Here is an 18,120-nt window from a genome sequence, read left to right on the forward strand (position 1 = left end):
AGTCTAACATTGGGATTTCTGTCGACTGCAGGGCGCCAAGCTTTTCTACCTGTCTGGAATGGTGTATGCAGAGTATCAGAAGCAAGAAATACGTAACCTGGGGAGGTTCATCTCTGTTATGAAATTTCGCCCTCTTGTCTGGCAGACCTCACATCCTTACGTTCTGGCAGACAGGTGAGGTCCAGGTTCTTGTTCATCAAAAAGTCTGTGTCCCTAAAGGAACAAGTACCTAACCTAAATTTAGCAAGAGGTCACTAAATCCAGTTTCTGCATGTCAAGGTGATCACCTTTCTAGGGTGCTTCATGTCTTCCTACAGCGATAGAGACCCAAAAGCTAACAGGAAAGGGTATAGAGATAACATAACTAGGAAGTGTATTACGGTAATCTCTGGCTTGGTGTGCAGCTAAAAGATAGTGTTTGGCGATGTATATAAACTGTTTTTTACAAAGTTTTTTTATTTCTTTTTTTTTGGAGCACATAGACAGAAACCAAAATGTACTTGCCGAATGATTTTTATAAATGGTATTTCTTCTTCCTCCACTAGGGGGCATAGGGACAACTCTGGTTATAGCCTGGAGAGGAGAGTCTGGGCACCACATAGTTAATGAAATTACCCCCAAGCCCAGGCTCCTCTCCTCTAAACCCGGCCAGGGAAATAGGTTCAGGGCTATTCTGCAACTATGCGGCAGGTGTTTTGAAGAATAGAATTATAGCGGCAGGTGCACAAATGCAGAATTTTAAAAACTTACTTTAGGGACATAAAAATATGCTAGTACCCATTTTCATGTACCCCAAATTTGATGGGACCACTTAAAAAAACGAAAAAAATAACCTAAGTGCTCTACTGCATCACTTCTTCGGGAAAAAAACACCTGCTGCGGCTATTTAAATCCCCGACTTTCAATTAAAGGCTAAAACGGGGGAACCCATAGTGATCCCCCATGTTTTTACAACTTTAGGGGGGGGTCTTACAATTTTTTTAAGGAAAAATTCGTAACTTTACGCAAATGCAACTTCAGAGTTTCCCGTTTTCGTTAATTTTATATTGAATACAGGGATAAGCGGGAGCGCGCCCGATTCTTTAACGCAGGTAAAAACTCCGATATGAAACGTTAACTTCGACAGAGAAGTTAACGTTTCATATTGAATACCCCTCTTGGTGCCAATGTGTCCTTTAAATTTCTATTTTTCTTGAAAATAATTTGTGGCCTCTCAGGTAACACCTTACTTAGTATCAGGTCAATCTTCAAAATATCTCAATGTTTTGTTAGACTTCTTTATCCGTTTTTCTTGATCATTATATATAGTCACAAAACTGAGACCTGTTTCTTTACTTTCCTTCTTTTTATATTGCAATAGTACATTCTGATCAATAGCTTTGGTTTTTGTAAGGCTTGATCAATTAATTCAGAATGATACTTCCTCTCTTTAAAACGATTTGCATATATTTCGAATTGCTCTTCGCAAATGTGATTCTCACTACAGTTTCTTTTTATGCGGCAAAATTGGGAATAAGGAATATTTTGTTTCCAGTAATTTGCATGGTCACTTCTAAAGTGGAGGTAGCTGTTTGAATCCACACTTTTAATATAGTTATTGGAGATTATATTATTATCCTTTACAAGACGGTTAGATCTAGATATTCTATCTTCTCTAGATCAAACTTATATGTGAATGATAAATTATAATTATTACAACTAATATATTTCTGTGACTCAGGATGTCCAGAAATAAGACTACTTAGGAGGCTTCTTCATTTTTCAGCAGTGCGAATGCATATAGGCACTTGGGTCAGAAATGTCGTACCTTAGGGCTACAATATCTTTCAACAGCGTCCACCTTCCCGATTCTTTTCCACCAGCCTTACTACACAGCCAGAAAAGGCAGAGGCTCTCGAGGCGTCTTTTCGCGCTCTCGTGGCCTCGGGGGTCATCATTCGATTCCCCCATCCCAAAGAAGGTTAGGCTTTTACGTCAGTTTGTTTCTGCTTCAGAAGTCTGACGGCTCTATTCTACCCATTCTCAATTTGAATCACTTGAACAAATTTATCCGGATTACCAAGTTCCACATGGAGTCCCTTCAGTCCATCATTATAGCATTGGAACCTGGGGACTTTATGACATCATTGGATATCCCGGAGGCCTATTTACAAATACGCTCCAGTTACCATCGCTTCCTCGGGTTTGCAATACAAACCAGCCATTGTCAGCTTCGGGTGTTACCCTTTGGTCTGTCCACGGCCCCTCGTGTGTTCACGAAGGTCATGGCGGTAGTGGCAGCATGTATTCGACGCAAGGGTGTCAGAATCTTACCTTATCTGGATGGTTTGCTTCTCTCGGCTCAGTTTCTGACAATTCTCTCAGATCATATCCGTCTGACAGTAGAGCTCCTACAGTCCCATGGCTGGGTAATCAATTGGAGGAAATCCACGCTATCTCCATCAGGAGACGCTCCTCCTGGGAACCTTCTTGGATTCCAGAGCTCAGAGAGACTTCCTCCCTCCGGACAACATTTTGATCTTACAAGCCAGAATACGCACCTTTCTCAGTCAGTGTTGAGTATTCATACATTTATGCATGCACATTCTGGGGTCATTGGTCTCAAGTAGTGGAGTACGGTCAGTTCCACTCCCAACCTTTCCAAACAGTCTTTCTGAAGCGCTGGATTAAGTCTTGCCCGACTCTCCTGACTCAGATTCTTATTCTTCTCCAGGAGGTACATCTCTCTCTTGTGTTGGTTCCAGTGCTCATGTGAACAAGGGATGCCCCTTTTGGATCCAGGACTGGGTCCTACTTACCACTGAGGCAAGCCGTCGGGGGTGGGGGGCCGTAATTTGTTATTTAATCTTCAGGGCCGTTGGACACGTGAGGAGAGGCAGCTTTCCTTCAACATCCTGGCACTTCGTGCCGTATACAGGGCTCTGTGTCATGCACAGCACCTCCTTCAGAGATGTCTGGTGATGGTACTGGTCAATGGTGCAACCACGGTGCCTTACATAAACCACCAAGGCAGCATTTGCAGTCAGGTAGCCATGTAAGAAGTCTGCCGAATTCTTTGCTGGGCGGAATGTCAACTTTCAGCACTGTCCGCCATTTTCATCCCGGGCATCCAAGATTGGGAAATGGACTTCCTAGGTGGTCATGACGTCCATGCAGGCGAGTGGGCGCTGCATCCAAATGTCTTCCAGCTATTAGTCTGTCGTGGGGCCTACCGTACATCAACATGATGGTGTCTCGCTACGATCATCAGCTTCCAAGTTATTGCTCTCGCACCAGGGATCCGGAAGCTCTCCTGGTAGAGGCACTGGCGGCGGTTCCTTGGACCTTCCCTCTGATTTATGTATTCCCTCCAATCTCAATGATTCCTCGTGTCATTCGCAAGTTGAAGCTGGAAGGAGGCACTCTGATCCTAGTGGCCCCGGATTGGCCACAGTGGTTGTGGTATGCAGATCTGCTGGGCCTCTGCTGTCTCACGGCCCCTGCTTCCATTCGGATGTAGCCCGTCTCACTTTGACGGGGTGGCTCTTGAGACGTCATCCTAAGAGCTAAAGGATTCTCCAGGAGCGGTGTTCGGACCGTGCTGCACGCTAGAAAGCCTTCATCGGCATGTATTTATCATAGGGTGTGGCGTACCGGAATCGGTATGGAATCCTGGCTGCCGCATGGCCGGCAGTTCGATTTCCGGCAGCGGCAGCTCGACAGATCAGCAGAGCCCGGCAGCGGAAGCCCGACAGATCTGGAAATCCTGATTATCCCTAAGGTAAGTATAAACTAACCTAACCCCCCTAACCCTAATCCTCCTTAGGGGTGCCTAACCCTAACCCCCCCTTCCCCGCTGCCTAAACCTGTCCTCTGGGGGGGGTGCCTAACCCTAACCTCCCCCCAGGGGTGCCTAACCCTAACCCCATCTTCCCCTAGCCTAACCCTCCCGGGGGGGGGGGGTGCCTAACCCTAAGTCCCCCTCCCGGGTGCCCTAAACCTAACCCCGTGGCTGTCTGCTCGCGGCGCCTGGCATCCCTTCGATCGGGATGCCGGGCGCCGTTCTCCCGGCGTCGGGTAAATGACAGGCGTCTAGATATAGACGCCGGTCATTTATCCCACGCCGGTATAAAGCAGCCGGGAAGCCGGCTGTTGGTATTGAGGCAGCCAGTCTCCCTACTGCATACCGGCGTACCCCATTTTCTTGGTGTTCGACTAGGGGTTTAAGGTCCAGGTTATGGCTTATCGCTTTTATTCACTGTTTAGGAGACTACTTTCTTATAGCAGCCGCTTGGAGCAGCAACACATAACCAACGCCTTTACTATTTAAAGTCGCCTTCCTCCAGGTTTCGGCTTGTCTGTCCTTTTTCAAAGCCAGATAGCTCTACTGCCGGAAGTGCAAGCTTTTTCTTGGAGGTCTCCATGTTCAGCCACCATTCGTTTCTCCTGTGGATCCCTGGGATCTTTCTTTAGGTTTCCGAGCTCTCCAGTCGGCTCCATTTGCACTGTTGCAGACGGTGGTATTGTGTTGGCTTACATGGACTGACAGGTCTGTATTGAGGACTCGCTTGGGCTGCATTCCCAAGGTGGTATTCCGCTTCCATATTAATGAAGACATAGTAGTTCCTGCATTTCAGACTACGGTTACACCTCAGCTGGAGGTTTTGTTGGATGTGGTGAGGGCTCTCCGGCTTTCTGTCAGGAGGACCGAAGAGCCGCAAGTTGAACTCTCTATTGTTTTGTTTGAGGTTCATATGAGTGGCTGGCTACTAAGCAGACCTTGGCCCGCTGGCTTCGCTTTACCATTCGCCAAGCTTTCTCCTTGGCCTGGTGACTTCTCATTCCACCTGGTCAGTGGGGACTTCATGGGCAGCATGTTGTGGGACTTCTGCTGAACAGCTCTGTATGGCTGCCACATGGTCATCTGCTCATACCTTCATCAGGTATATGCCGCACGTATAGTATATTTTCACTCATGGATTTTTGTGTGCAGCCCTAAATGGCTGCGAGCAAAAATGTACAAGTCCAGGCTATGAAGGAGCCAGCTTGTGGCACCAGCAACAGTGTGGAAACGCCAATGCAAGGACGTATTGCGCCCTTTGTGGGTAATTGAGACCCCCCAAGAGACTGTAAACTACTGTGATAAAGGGACTTGTGTGAAAAAGTACATATGTGATATGTATAGCACAGTGTAATATGATTGGTACTATATAAATAAGTAAAAATAATGTTGCTTTATACTGTTAAATGTCTATTTTACACAGCATGTCTCTTTTGATACTTAGGATGGAAGACTTGACTAACCCTGAAGACATTAGACTGAATGCTAAGTGTGACCGTAAAGTATCACTGTATGGTTACCTGAGGGGAGCACATTTAAAGAATAAAAGTCAAGTTCACATACCAGGTTATTCCATTCACTTTACACTATATTGTTAGCGATGTTGCTTTGTTTTTGGTTATGTTAAGTTTTTTTTTTTCCTGATATTTATGGTACTTTGAATGTTTGTTTCTAATGAATTCGATTTTTACATTATTTAGCGTACAATTACACATAGTATCCTTTCTGCTTTTCACTCTTTGATATAATACATCATCACATCACAAGTTTATATTAAGATGTCTGTTTTTAGGCATGGGGGATTTTGCTCTCTCTGAGGTGAGCTTCCTGCCTGACCCATGTCCACTCCCAACCCAAATGAAAAAACGTTCTCTGAATGAGAAGGAAAAAACCATATATGCTCCCCTCTCCGGTGTGGGAGGTGTTGTGTATGATAAAGATGCTGTATACATTGATCTGGGGCCACATCATATGCAACAGCAGCAGCAGGTAAGGTGTAAAAGCACTCATTTACATGTGAATGGGGGGAAGGGGGGGTGTCATCGTTGTTCAAGCTAATTTACTCATGGCACCCACAATGGGACGTTACCACATATGGTAAATGTAGATTAGCTAAGAAAATTAATTATACAATCAGCCTGTCTAAAAATACGTCATCATACATCTGTAGATCTATAGTGATAACTATTTTATACTTATCACAAGTAATGTTGTATAGTGTCCGTCTCTGGTAAATGGTGGGCTGTTTCTATATTTTGTGTACACCCCTACGAGCCGACAGCACTACTCACAGTTCATTATACTATGAAATCATACTGATTAGCACCTGTAATGATAGACCCAAAAAGTTTGTTTTCTCATTACAGCGAGCTGCAAAGCCCTCACATGAGCTGGTCCAGAGCCTCATCTCCACCAATGTCACCATTGATTCAAAGATGTCCACCAGCAAAGTGTCTTTGTTTACCGACTCCAAGCCTCTGGGCATTGACTATGTTGAAAAAAGAGAGTAAGTTCCAATGCGTACTGCTGGGTGCTTTAATAACAATAAATAAATTAAAAAAAAAAGCCTCTCCTGCTGAACACCACAAAGTCAATATAAGTAACAGACAATAACATGAACCAGAAGACTAAAAATATTCTGTTTGTCCCTGTTTTATGTGACTATCTACAATCTGACTCTTATCACTTTTTTTTTATACTGGTAATTAGGATTGAAATGCCCACTGAGGAGCAGGTGGTGGATGCTGAAACTGGCCGCGTGCGCCGCAGAGCAGTGTTTAAAGGAGTCCAAGATGAGGAGGATGAGGATGATAGTGGGGAGGATGATGATGAGGAGGATGGGACTGAAGATGAAGTTGATGATGAAGGTGAGGATGATGTAACATCAGCTGAGGAGAGTGATGGTGAAGAAGGACCGCACCCAACCCAGCCTGCTAAAAGAATAAAAATAGAGAAGATAAGTAAACCACCGTTATTAGAGATGCCAGTCTTTGCTGACAGTGATGATGAACTTGAGCACAGTGGGGATGAAGAGAATGACGTGCCAGAAGATGATGATGTGGAGGAGGAAACTGCTTCTGATCGTGATGAGGAAACTGAAGTAAGTGTGCTGAAAAAGAGTGGTCCTGCAAAACGAGCACAGAGAGGGGACACTGATAGGAAAGCAACACCACCATTGGACAGTGGGAATTGCAGCGGGGAGGACGGGCAGTCATCTGATTCTGATCAAGTAGAGGAAATGGATGCCGATGAGGCAGCATCTAAGGAAAGGGAAGATGAATCTGGGGAAACACCTGAAGAGGAGACTGATGATGAAGATGACTTACTAAAGGAAGATGTTGACTTTAACGAAGATTATGATGCCTTTGAAGACACAGCAGGTGAGTTACTCCACTGACTCCGTAAAAGTGTCTTATCTGAAGCTAGGTACACACTGGAGCGATGTGGTTACGATTTGGCCAAATTGTAACAATATATCATGCAGTGTGTATGCACAATATGAGCGCTACTGCGGCCGCGATGTCAGGTTTGATGTGCTGCGTTGGTCATTCCGTTTTTCATAACATTGCTGTAATGTGTACCTGCGGTAAGTTATGTTAGGCCGACATATTGTCCCGATACACACCCTCCAGTGTGTACCTAGCTTTAGACTCGGTAGCTGGCAAAATTGTTCTTCTGAATATCTTCCAGAGCAATTATCAAGTTTGATTCATAACTATTTCTAGAGCTAATTATATTTTTTTTCTGTTTTTCAGGCAACTTAAAGTGGAAGGAAGACCTGAAGAAGAAGGCTGCTGAAGTTTTCCTCCGGCAACAGCAGGCTGTGCCTAATCTCCGGAAATTTGTGTATGGAACAGGTATGGGGCAGGCTCTGGTGAGCTGTGTTTAATAGATATATGTGCTAAGGCACAGTTTATAGCGCTAACATATTACACTGTATGCTGTAAAATCAGGCATTGTTTTAATTCACATGCCAGAGTGCAAATTAAAAGGACTCCTACCCAACATACTGTAGTGCAGAGGAGAAATTGTATGATAAATGTAATTATACCTCTGCAGTTATTTGCCATAATAGCTTATTATGAATGATTATCTTATGAACAGGTAGTTTTAATGTTTAACGTAAGCTCATTGTTAACGCCTTCTTTGCTCAACAAATGCATGTCGCCTCTCCTGCCAACTGATTACTTTCTCCAAGATTTTGTCCGTGCTGCTCCCTACCTCTGGAACTCTCTGCCTCTACTTGTTTCTTCCACCCTGTCTACCCCATCTGTGTCACACCTATTTGTCTGCCCTGCTCATTTAGAATGTTCTCACGAGCAGGGCCCTCTACCCTCTTGTGCTACTCCTTATACTGTCATCTACTTCTCACTCGGGCGCCTAACACCTGGTTGCTTATGCCCTGTTGCTTATTTGAGTGTTATGATCTCTAATGCAGCAATGTATATAAACCATGTCCTTGTCCTGCATTGTATTGTAAGTCACTTGTTGCTTGTTCACTTATTTGTCTATGTACTTTGTAAAGCGCTGCAGTACACTTGTGGCGCCATATAAGTAAAGGATAATAATAATAACTTTGTCTATATTCTGCATAGTTGCTGAGAATGAGGTAGATGAGTTAGAAGATACTGGAGAAGAGCTGGGTGGCCTCTTCCACGTCAGTCGTCCAGACAAGGAATCTAAGAGAGCAGCTAATGCATTGGATTGCTCCAAATTCGTGGTTGAAAGCCCTCAGGACTGGGATGATGAAGAGGTAATCAGAGTGTGGAGTAATGTTTCCTTTCTAACCACCTATTAAAGGGTGCCTTAGGCAGATATGAGAATGTTCTAAAATAAGCATTTACGTAACATGTATGTTCCTTTTTAAAAATGTATATTCAGTTCTTCATGCAGAATAAAAATATGGGCATTCCCCTGTTACAGGGACAACCCATTCTAAAGGATGTTTAAAGATATTTGTTTGCTTGTCCCCCTTTAATTAATGATAATTAGTTATAATGGGGAAACTTAGAAGTATATGGATGAGATTTAAGTTGAGCAGAGCTGTCAGCATGGTGGTAATCGCCCATTACAGTGCCCCTGATCATACCCATATTGCAGGCAGCTGTTTTAACTATATTAATGAGAACGCAGTTTTTCAGTTCATTATCAACATGTGCAAGTGGGTACTACATAATATCATTATTGTAGTTAATTAGTTAGGTTCCACAGTGCTCTGCAGCGCTGGACAGTGACACATGAAATAGGAACATACCATACAATAAATGTAGACACCGGCGGCTCCTACCCTCTTAGATGAGGGGGGCTGCCGCCGCTGAGAACGGGAGGGTGCTATTACTCACCCGATCCTCCTGGCCTGGTCCCGGCGCCTGTGCAATCGATCTGTCAGGCGCCGGGACCAGCGCATGCGCACTAGCGAAGGGTAGCCGCGCATGCCACCGGCATCCAAAGGGCTGCATCGTCTGCAGCCAATAGGAGCCGGTTAGGGCTGGCAGAAATGCTGCTAATAGCAGCCCGGACTGGCAGTCCCAGGGGAGGAGACCTCTTCCCCTGGGGCTGCCTGTTGTGTATGTGACTGGCAGGTGGCGCTTCCAATAGGAAGCCACTGCCAGTCACACAGTGTAGCCAGTGCAGTCACGGACTGCACTGACTACACTTAAATGGTGGATTTTACTGGGGGGGGCTCCAGCCTAGCAGCCCCTACGCAAAATCCGCCACTGAATGTAGACATAGAAACAAAGGATAGGATTAGAGTGAATAGGACAGTAGTGCAGGTGCATCATTGTGAGCATGGTAGACTCTTATAAAAGGTGGGTTTAAATATTTGAAGGCTGATGAGAGTTTGATCAGGTTTGGTCACAGATTAAATAGGCTGGTAGCAGCACAGACGATGAAGCCTTACGTTTAAAACTAGCTGCCAGGGGTTTTGGGGAGAAGGCCAGTGGCAGATCTAAGAGGGTGTTTAGAGGTTATGTTTGAGGTGCATGAAGCCAGCTGTGGTGTTTCTGGCTTTGTAGGCGAGTGTGTACAAAGTAATCTAGTCTCACATACATTGCAGCTTGTTTTAATTTATGTAATTTATATGTTGTCTTAGGTTATGGACTACATCCTTGATTGCTTTGTCACTGGAAAATGGGAATCTGATAAAGATGCAGAGAAATTGCTACAAGAAGATGGTGAATAGATCTTTACTCTGCATAAAATAATGACTTTTGCTATTCTAGCATATTATGCAAACTAAATAACTTATTTATGTAGGATAAAGAGTGGGTCACTGTTTTGTTATTTTTTCTTTTTTTTCTTTTTTAAGTTTGTTAAAAGAATACTACTCCTACAGCTGACAGTTTGGTAGAAATATATGTATGTATAAGATCTGCCAAACATGAGTCAACTTGACTAAGGAAGTTGCAAAAGATGACAAGGCATTACAAATTCTATATGCTGTGTCACGGTACTGCCCCCACTACATCACCATGACATTACACATACCTCAGCACATTTTACTAGCATGATGGAGGCGTTCCACTGTTTAAGATTAGTAACGAACACTTACAAATGCACATTTGTAATTTAAATTATACGATTGCTACTTTGGCTATGACAGAATCTAGTGTATGCTACATTGTGCCCTGTCTAAAGTCCAGTCGCAATACACTTGGTTTTTTTTTTAAAGTTAAATGTCATTTCATGAAAGAAAAAGAAAAATAAATAAAATAAAATTTGATGTTGTAGTAGCCCACAAATAAAGGGCACTGGGAACATAAACTGAGCTTAGAGCAGAGGTTCTCAACCTTAACCCTCAGGTTATCCCAACAGGTCATGTTTTAAGGATCTCAGTCTGTGGAAGCAGGTGGGATGATTACTGACCCAGCAGAATAAATGAACTCCCCTGTGCATGATTAAAGAGATGCACAAACATGACGCATTGGTTGTACTTGAGGACTAGAGTTTTGAACCCCTGGGTTAGAGTAATACCCCTATTACACCAAAATCCCATGTTTGACCCAGGATTTGGAACATTGGGCCCGATTCAGACCCGCTCGCTAGATGCGTTCGCACACAGCGTCTGCTGCCAAAGTATGCTTATCCCGCGATCGCACGGCAAGGCATTAAGCATGCCCACTATGTCTTGGCATGCGATCGCGGTGTGTATTTAGACGCCCACCAGCCTGTCATCTCCAGGAAGTGTATTCAACAATCGGAAACATTGAGTGGCATTGGACCCATTCGCAGCACTTGTGGCTGACCATACCCTTCCGCTCGCACTGCGAGAGCTTCAGTGTGTAAATCAGCCATGTGACTGCGTTAAGACACGTAGGCACTTCTGCATTCGCACCACCACAACCCCGTTTCTATCGACCATCCCCTGTCACCACCCACAAACGGCTAGTCCTGTCACTCATTCTAGCGAGGCGGCTATGTGCAGCGTGAGCCCTTCCCGATTGAATGGACTTATACGCATGCGTAGCTTGCTAACATCGGCTCACTACGAGTGAACGCATCCTAGCAAACGGGTCTGAATCAGGCCCGCTGTTCCAACTCAGGCCAGACCCCGATCACAACATTGCATCTACAACCCGGGTAATTGTAATGGTGCAGTGTCAAGTTTTCTGCCGGTGCTTCGAGATGACCTCTCCAAGTGCTTGTAAGCCAGCTGTTCCTGTGCTGTAAACGGGACCCAGATCGGATGACCCGGGCCACCTGTTTAGATTGCCTGTAACCTAGGTGCAATCCTGCTCGCTACCTAGGTTGGATTACCGGGTCACTGGACCCGGGTTGTTATTCGGGGACCCTTTTACACTGAGCCGCGACCTGGGTTGAAAGACAATAACTCGGGTTTTTTGGCCAGTGTAAAAGGTGTATAAGTGGTCAATCTCCTGCTGAGATCCTATATCCCATGGATCCAGCTCTCCCATGGTAGTTATGATAAAGGGTTATTCAGGACTGCAGAAAACCCAGCTAGCCAATAGTCATATTATTGTGTGCTGATCGCAGTAACTCTGCTTCATCATGCCAAACTGTTTGTGGAGCTTATTCGTTTGTGTTTTGGGCAATTGTCTTAGTGAGGCTGCACCTGTAAATGATGGTGATGATGAATTGCAGCTATTGATTCTATGTTCGGGTTGTTGTATTCTGTGTTCTCAGATGAGCTGTATGGTGATTTTGAAGATCTGGAGACAGGTCAGGTGCACAAGGGCAAGCCAGAGTCCCAGGAGGAGGTAAATATATTACAATACTTTACTGCTTTCCCAATAAGCTGCTAGAGGCCAAACTTACCAGAGCAAACTGCCATGGAGAGTATTAGTCAGTATTGCTTATTTATCTTGTGTTATACAGTCTGATGATGAGGAGGAAGCTGGAGAGGCTGCTCCAGCAGAGGAAGATGAAAAGAAACAGCGCATAGAGAAGAAGCGTAAGCTGAAGGAACGGTTTGATATGGAATATGATGATGGAGATGCTGACGCTACGTATTTTGATGACCTGAAGGGAGAAATGCAGAAGCAGGCAGAGGTTTGTCATTATTAGAACCATGTCTTTCTACATGGATCTTCTTTCCGACTGATCCTAAGTGGTACTTCATGTTTGTGTGTTTTTTGTTTGTTTGCTTTGTCTTCTACATCAATTGACTCGGCTGCTTTGTTTTATACAATAAACTGCCTAGATTCAGTCTGCTTATTTTAACTATTGTACAGATATTAAGTAAATCATGTGTATGCAGTCGACTGTTACCCACTCAGTAACTATCTCTTCTAGCTTAACCGGGCAGAATTTGAAGACCAGGATGATGAAATCCGTGTACAGTATGAAGGTTTCAGGCCTGGCATGTATCTGCGCATGGAGATTGAAAATACCCCCTGCGAGTTTGTTGTGAACTTTGACCCCCATTACCCAATGATCCTCGGTGGGCTTGGCAACAGCGAGGGGAATGTTGGCTATATCCAGGTAATGCAAAGCACTAGTGATTGTTTATTTACCATATTTGTATATGACACACATAATTTTAGTCAGTGCTGTACATAGCGTCCTTTCCCCAGGAAGATGGAGACTGGGAAAACATAGACTCCTGTCTTCTGTTGCCCATCTATTCTAGTGTCATTCAAAGGAAGTAGGCAAATGACTTGGAGACCTGGATATACACTTATACCACCAGGAATGAATTTGCTTAGCTGTCTATGGCTGTGCCATATTGGCCTTTTATTTTTTTGTATGGACAGCATTGCTGTTCTTATGAGTGTGGCAATGGGGTTTAATACAACCCTGTCTGCTTCTGGCACAGGACTCTCCTATCCACTGGGTGTCTGCTGGGGGTGATGGGGTGTGTATGTAGTAGGGGGCAGTCTTTTATTGTTTTGGCACACAAAGGACATAGGTGAGGAACACACCTAGTTCATACCTCTCAGTATGAACTAGGTAGGGTCATGACAGGGACTGTCTAGCCAAGGTTTTTGATCCACTTTGTACAGGGTATTCATTTCAAGGTTTAAATGCTTCAAGATTTATGCTCCCCAATATCTTAAACGACTGTAGTAGACTGTTCCTCAGTCATAGAAGAGTATTCTTAGGCATGTCACCCCTCCCAGTCGTGGTGTCTCTGGGATAGCACACTGTCTGTCCATTTACTCAGAGATTTGTGTGTGTATTTCCTTTTCTCCATGACTGTGGGGAGATATAAACCAGTCCACAGAAGAAGTGTGATTTATTTTCTACTCTGCTTCTCTTTCTGGTAATGCCTCCTCGCTTTGGCTGGTAGTAAACTGAAGAGCATCAGAGGTGACAGGAGAAGTCATTCAGTCCTAGTGCCCTGTTTCCTTGGTATAAACATAGCCCAGATTCTACAGCTTCTAGGAAAATAATTACATGAGTAATACACAAACAAAATGTTTTGGTTGCAACAAGGAAGTGACCCAGATATTAACCACTGATTTGCACCCTGTACGTGTTTTTATATAATAGTGTTTCTATTGCTTAATAAAATGTCTATTGCGAGAACACAGGAAAAAACGAGTAACTGCACTTGTTCATAAGAGAGTGAGGTTACTCATCCATGGTGGGGAGTGGTCTGATCATTACAGTGCTCTTGGTGGCTATCCCTAGATGCGGTTGAAGAAGCATCGTTGGCACAAGAGAATTCTAAAGACAAGAGACCCTTTGATCTTTTCCTTGGGTTGGAGGAGATTCCAGACTATCCCTCTATATTACATTGAGGATCACAATGGGCGTCATCGGCTTCTAAAGTACACACCTGAGCATATGCACTGTGGGGCCACTATTTGGGGTAAGTTCTTCAACCTTTACCAATACTGTGACTTAATGGCACAAATGAGGGCGACTTCTTCACTATAACTGGCTGCAAGACTTTAGCGCAATTCTGTTATTCGTTTAAGAAACTTCAGGGATTGCATATGATTTATTCTATTAAAAATCCTACTGTTATACATGTAATACTTATTTACTATTGGGTATGGAGATGGGGAAATTGTCAGGTTGAAGGGAGATGTTATTGCAATGTGTGTATATTGTAGCGGTGCTGGTCTCACCATAGTATGACATTATGTATAATAGATATATAATGGTGTCTTAGTAACTAGAAATGTACTGAACTATAGTAGCACAAGCCCATAAGGTTCTGGATGCCTAACACTGGTTAGGGATAGTCTTGCAGACTGTACACAGTGAGTGAGAGTAAAGGGCCCCACACACAGTACGATATTACGCACGAACTGGCCGTTTTCGACGGATAGGAACGACAGATTGTGCATATCTCTCTTTAATCCACTAGGGGACACTAGAGCTGAAGGCACTGGGGTATAGACGTGGTAGAGTAGAGCCTGGCACTTTAAATAATTCAGAAATGTGACTGGCTCCTCCACCGCTATGCCCCATCAGCCCTCCAAGTCCCATCAACCCTAGTTTAGAAATTGTGCCCAAGAGAGCCGGTGCACTGTGGGCTGTCTCCAGCCCTTTAGTATTTTATTTATTTAAAATTTTATTTCTAATCCTTTTTGCTGTGAGGACAGGCAGACTGCGCACTGCGGCAGTCTGCCTGCTACGTGGGAGCCGCCGGGAAGGGAACCGCCACGGCTACTGCTGCCTGTGTTCGGTACCCTGACAGGTGGCCCCTGCTTTGAGTCACCTGTCTCTGCGAGGCCCGACCACAGCTGGAAACTGCTTGTGTCACCTGCCCCCTGGGTCCAGCATCCTGGCCGCAGCAGTAAGCTGTAAGTATACCACCACTCCTGAGTAGTAGAAAGACTGGGCTTGGTGACATGCCCCCCCCTTCAGGGTAACAGCTAGATCCCCTCCCGTAGATTGATCATGACGTCATCAGCAGTGTCCAACGTCATTCCCTACAATCCAAGTGGGCATAGAGGGGGAATATAACCATGTGGCGAGCGTAGCGAGCCACCGTGCTCGAAGCGTGACGAGCGAAGCGAGCCCATGCCTTCAGTGCCTGTCACAGGCGGGGGTACCATGCTTCCTCCTTCCACCCAATACTAGTGGGTGGGGGAGAGTTGGTTCAGCTTTAGCTTGGCTCTAATGGCTGTTTATAACTCCCTCCCCGCCTAAACTAGTAGTTGGAGTGCGCCGAGGTTTATGTCCATCACTGCGGAAGCGGTTAACGGGAGGTATATATCCGCATTGGGCGTTTCTATTTATGCAGCTCCCGCAGGTGGTAGACGTTGACAGGGGAGCTCAAAGAAAGTCCTCCAACTCAGCATGCCTGCCGCAGCTGCACCGGCTGGTTCAGGGTCTCCCGCCTCTTCCCCCACAACACTGGCGCAGCAGCACAGATATCACCTCTCCTGTCTAGCATGAGAGGTGCTGATTTCAGCTGGTCTTATGATGGTGCTGCTGAGCGGTCATTCTTGTGATCGCTCCCCCCCTCCCTATGTTCCTGGTGCCAACCGGACCTTTGGCAGTATGCAGCTCGGACCAGCCACCTGCAGCGTGACTGTCCCCCGCTTCCTTATTAAGGGCAGTATTTTATGCTAGATTCCGGGTGCACAGTTCACCGCATTATGAGGGGGCAGTTTGTTTCAGCTAGTGCCCGTTCCCGGCTAGCAGCTCTGCGCTACGGTCCCGCCATTTTGCAGCGCCATACATGACCCCCTGTCAGGCTTCCCCTTAGTTCATTAACAATAGGGTGCCAGGCCTTAATCTGATTTCCGACACTAAGTCGCTGCTACCCTGCCTAAATTGTATATCTATACAGTATAACACACGGCTTACTATGAGGATTCTTGCTGAGGGGGAGCTGGGTGCACTTCCTGAGGCACTCTCTCTCTGTAGGTGCCATTTTATAGCACTGTGGTCATATACCTTTAGTACAATATATTACTTCATTGTATTTTTCTTCAGATGATTGTGTGATCAGGCTCATGACTCTCTATAGGTTTCACTAGATAGCTCACTTTAAGAAGCAAGCACTCCTTCCATGTGTGGGTGCATTCTATTAAACACTTTGAAATATGCAGCACAGATGGCATGGTGGTTGGCATTGCTGCATCACTACCCGAAGGTCGTGGGTTAAAAGTTCCCACTGGGCTGATTGTGTGGAGTTTGATTGTTCTCCCTGCGCTTGTGAGGGTTTAGTAGTTATAGCTAGACCCAAGGGGCAACCCTCCAAAACTTCTGTTACGGTGTATGTGTGTGGATTTTTGGCCAGGAATGATGATGTTTGTCCATGAAAGATAACGTTTTGCCTCTGTCTGAGTCCCGATTTTTGGCGGGAAAATCCAAACTAATCCGAGCCTGCACATCCCTAGTTTAAACAGCCCAGTGAGCCAAGATTCTTGGCACTAGGTGCTAGTCTCTACAACTCCACATGGTGATAGTCACAAATAAGATTCCAACAAGATCTTCAGTGAGGCTGTTACATTACCTGTTCCTCTTTATGGAAACAAGCTGGATGGTAAGATAAACATCTTGTATACATGTATATAAGGATATGTAATTTACAGGTGTATTCCTGTGACACTGTAACTCCGAGTACAGATTACCAGGCTGTCCGAATGGTGAAAAGCGGAGCCTGAATAGCTATATGAAATAGGCCTTCCATGCAATTGGGCGGACTTTGACTAAATCTAGGGTAATACGGGCCCTCATTCAGAGCCGTTCGCTATTTGCGTTCGTTCGTTCAAAAACGAGGGGTGGCTATGCAAATGATCCGTTCGCACATTGCAGTCTGTTCACACCTCTAAGTCTGAACGAGCGAGCAAAACATACGCTCGTTTATTTAATAAAAACGCCCCCTGGCCGCACGCACCATACGTCATGTCCGCTATTTATTAGATTAATCGAGTACATCGAACAGGATATGAACTGCTCGTTATTCTTGTGGTTGGTTTTTTCAACCGCTATTTTGCGAGCAGTTCTGAGTTAAAAAAAACCAAGTGACGTGGTCATTGACGCTGCTGTATTAATTATGCACACCCATAAAACGCCCGTTTTGACCTTTAAGCACGCCTGCGATCAGATCTCCACTCCCCGTTTTCAAGCACCTTCCCCTGTTACCACCCACATACGCCTCCTCCTGTCACTCAAAATAGCAGGCACTCGCTATATTGCGTACAAATGATTTTCGGCCGCACTGACTGGTTCGCGCATGCGTACTAAAAACCGTACGCATGCGCAGATGTGCGAACATCGCTCGGAACGAGCGTACTGCCGCTAGCGAGTGGCTCTGAATGAGGGCCACTGTTCTTATGTTCATATATGATATGCCCTTATCTGGGGCCCTTTATCATTTTATTTTGCAGTAATCTGCCCTATGATGTATGTACGTGTGTATATGTATTTATATTATAAATCTAATCCATCTTCAGAACTTTGATTAGTTAATTTACTACAGAAGGTCTGGTTGAAATAAAAGGGTGCAGTTATTTTGCTTGTTTTCAATCCTTTTCATTGTTAACCACTGTTTCACTGTCAGGATCCAGTGTCAATTCTGTGATATTCTTAGCTAATTTACACTTCACCATCCTAGGTGTTAGTGTTACACTGCCAGGCAGGAAAGGAGGTACTATACAAATGGCCTGACCAGGGACTCAGTTGACAGAGCTCCTATTCCACTCATGTACACTACCTGGGTTCAGTCAGGTAAAATTCTAATAGCATATGTAGTCTCCCGTTCAGGTAAGATACCAGTTTACATCCATTGGCTATCCACTTTAGAGCTTTCCAGCGTGTGGGTCCATAGTTCCCACGAGCTGTACTCCTCCTCCCAGAGAGATAGGCTGTCTGTCTCCATGGATGTCGTTCGTACCTCCCTAACATCTAACCAGAGATTGACACGGATA

At 45.0% G+C, this 18,120-nt stretch overlaps 1 protein-coding gene across 1 annotated transcript in view; it reads left to right on the plus strand.

Moving 5' to 3' along the window:
- BMS1 (BMS1 ribosome biogenesis factor) overlaps positions 1 to 18,120 on the plus strand; it is a 62,524-nt gene that overhangs the window by 30,049 nt on the left and 14,355 nt on the right. The window contains exons 6-17 of the mRNA XM_088456351.1: positions 32 to 174; positions 5,265 to 5,386; positions 5,613 to 5,809; positions 6,187 to 6,326; positions 6,530 to 7,200; positions 7,576 to 7,677; positions 8,416 to 8,573; positions 9,915 to 9,996; positions 11,966 to 12,039; positions 12,158 to 12,331; positions 12,575 to 12,763; positions 13,916 to 14,096. Of these exons, the coding sequence (XP_088312477.1) occupies positions 32 to 174; positions 5,265 to 5,386; positions 5,613 to 5,809; positions 6,187 to 6,326; positions 6,530 to 7,200; positions 7,576 to 7,677; positions 8,416 to 8,573; positions 9,915 to 9,996; positions 11,966 to 12,039; positions 12,158 to 12,331; positions 12,575 to 12,763; positions 13,916 to 14,096 (2,233 nt within the window). The remainder of the gene's footprint in view (positions 1 to 31; positions 175 to 5,264; positions 5,387 to 5,612; positions 5,810 to 6,186; positions 6,327 to 6,529; positions 7,201 to 7,575; positions 7,678 to 8,415; positions 8,574 to 9,914; positions 9,997 to 11,965; positions 12,040 to 12,157; positions 12,332 to 12,574; positions 12,764 to 13,915; positions 14,097 to 18,120) is intronic.

Source organism: Taudactylus pleione, unplaced genomic scaffold (assembly GCF_031769625.1).
Source record: "Taudactylus pleione unplaced genomic scaffold, aTauple2 ptg000699l, whole genome shotgun sequence".
Taxonomy (NCBI): domain Eukaryota; kingdom Metazoa; phylum Chordata; class Amphibia; order Anura; family Myobatrachidae; genus Taudactylus; species Taudactylus pleione.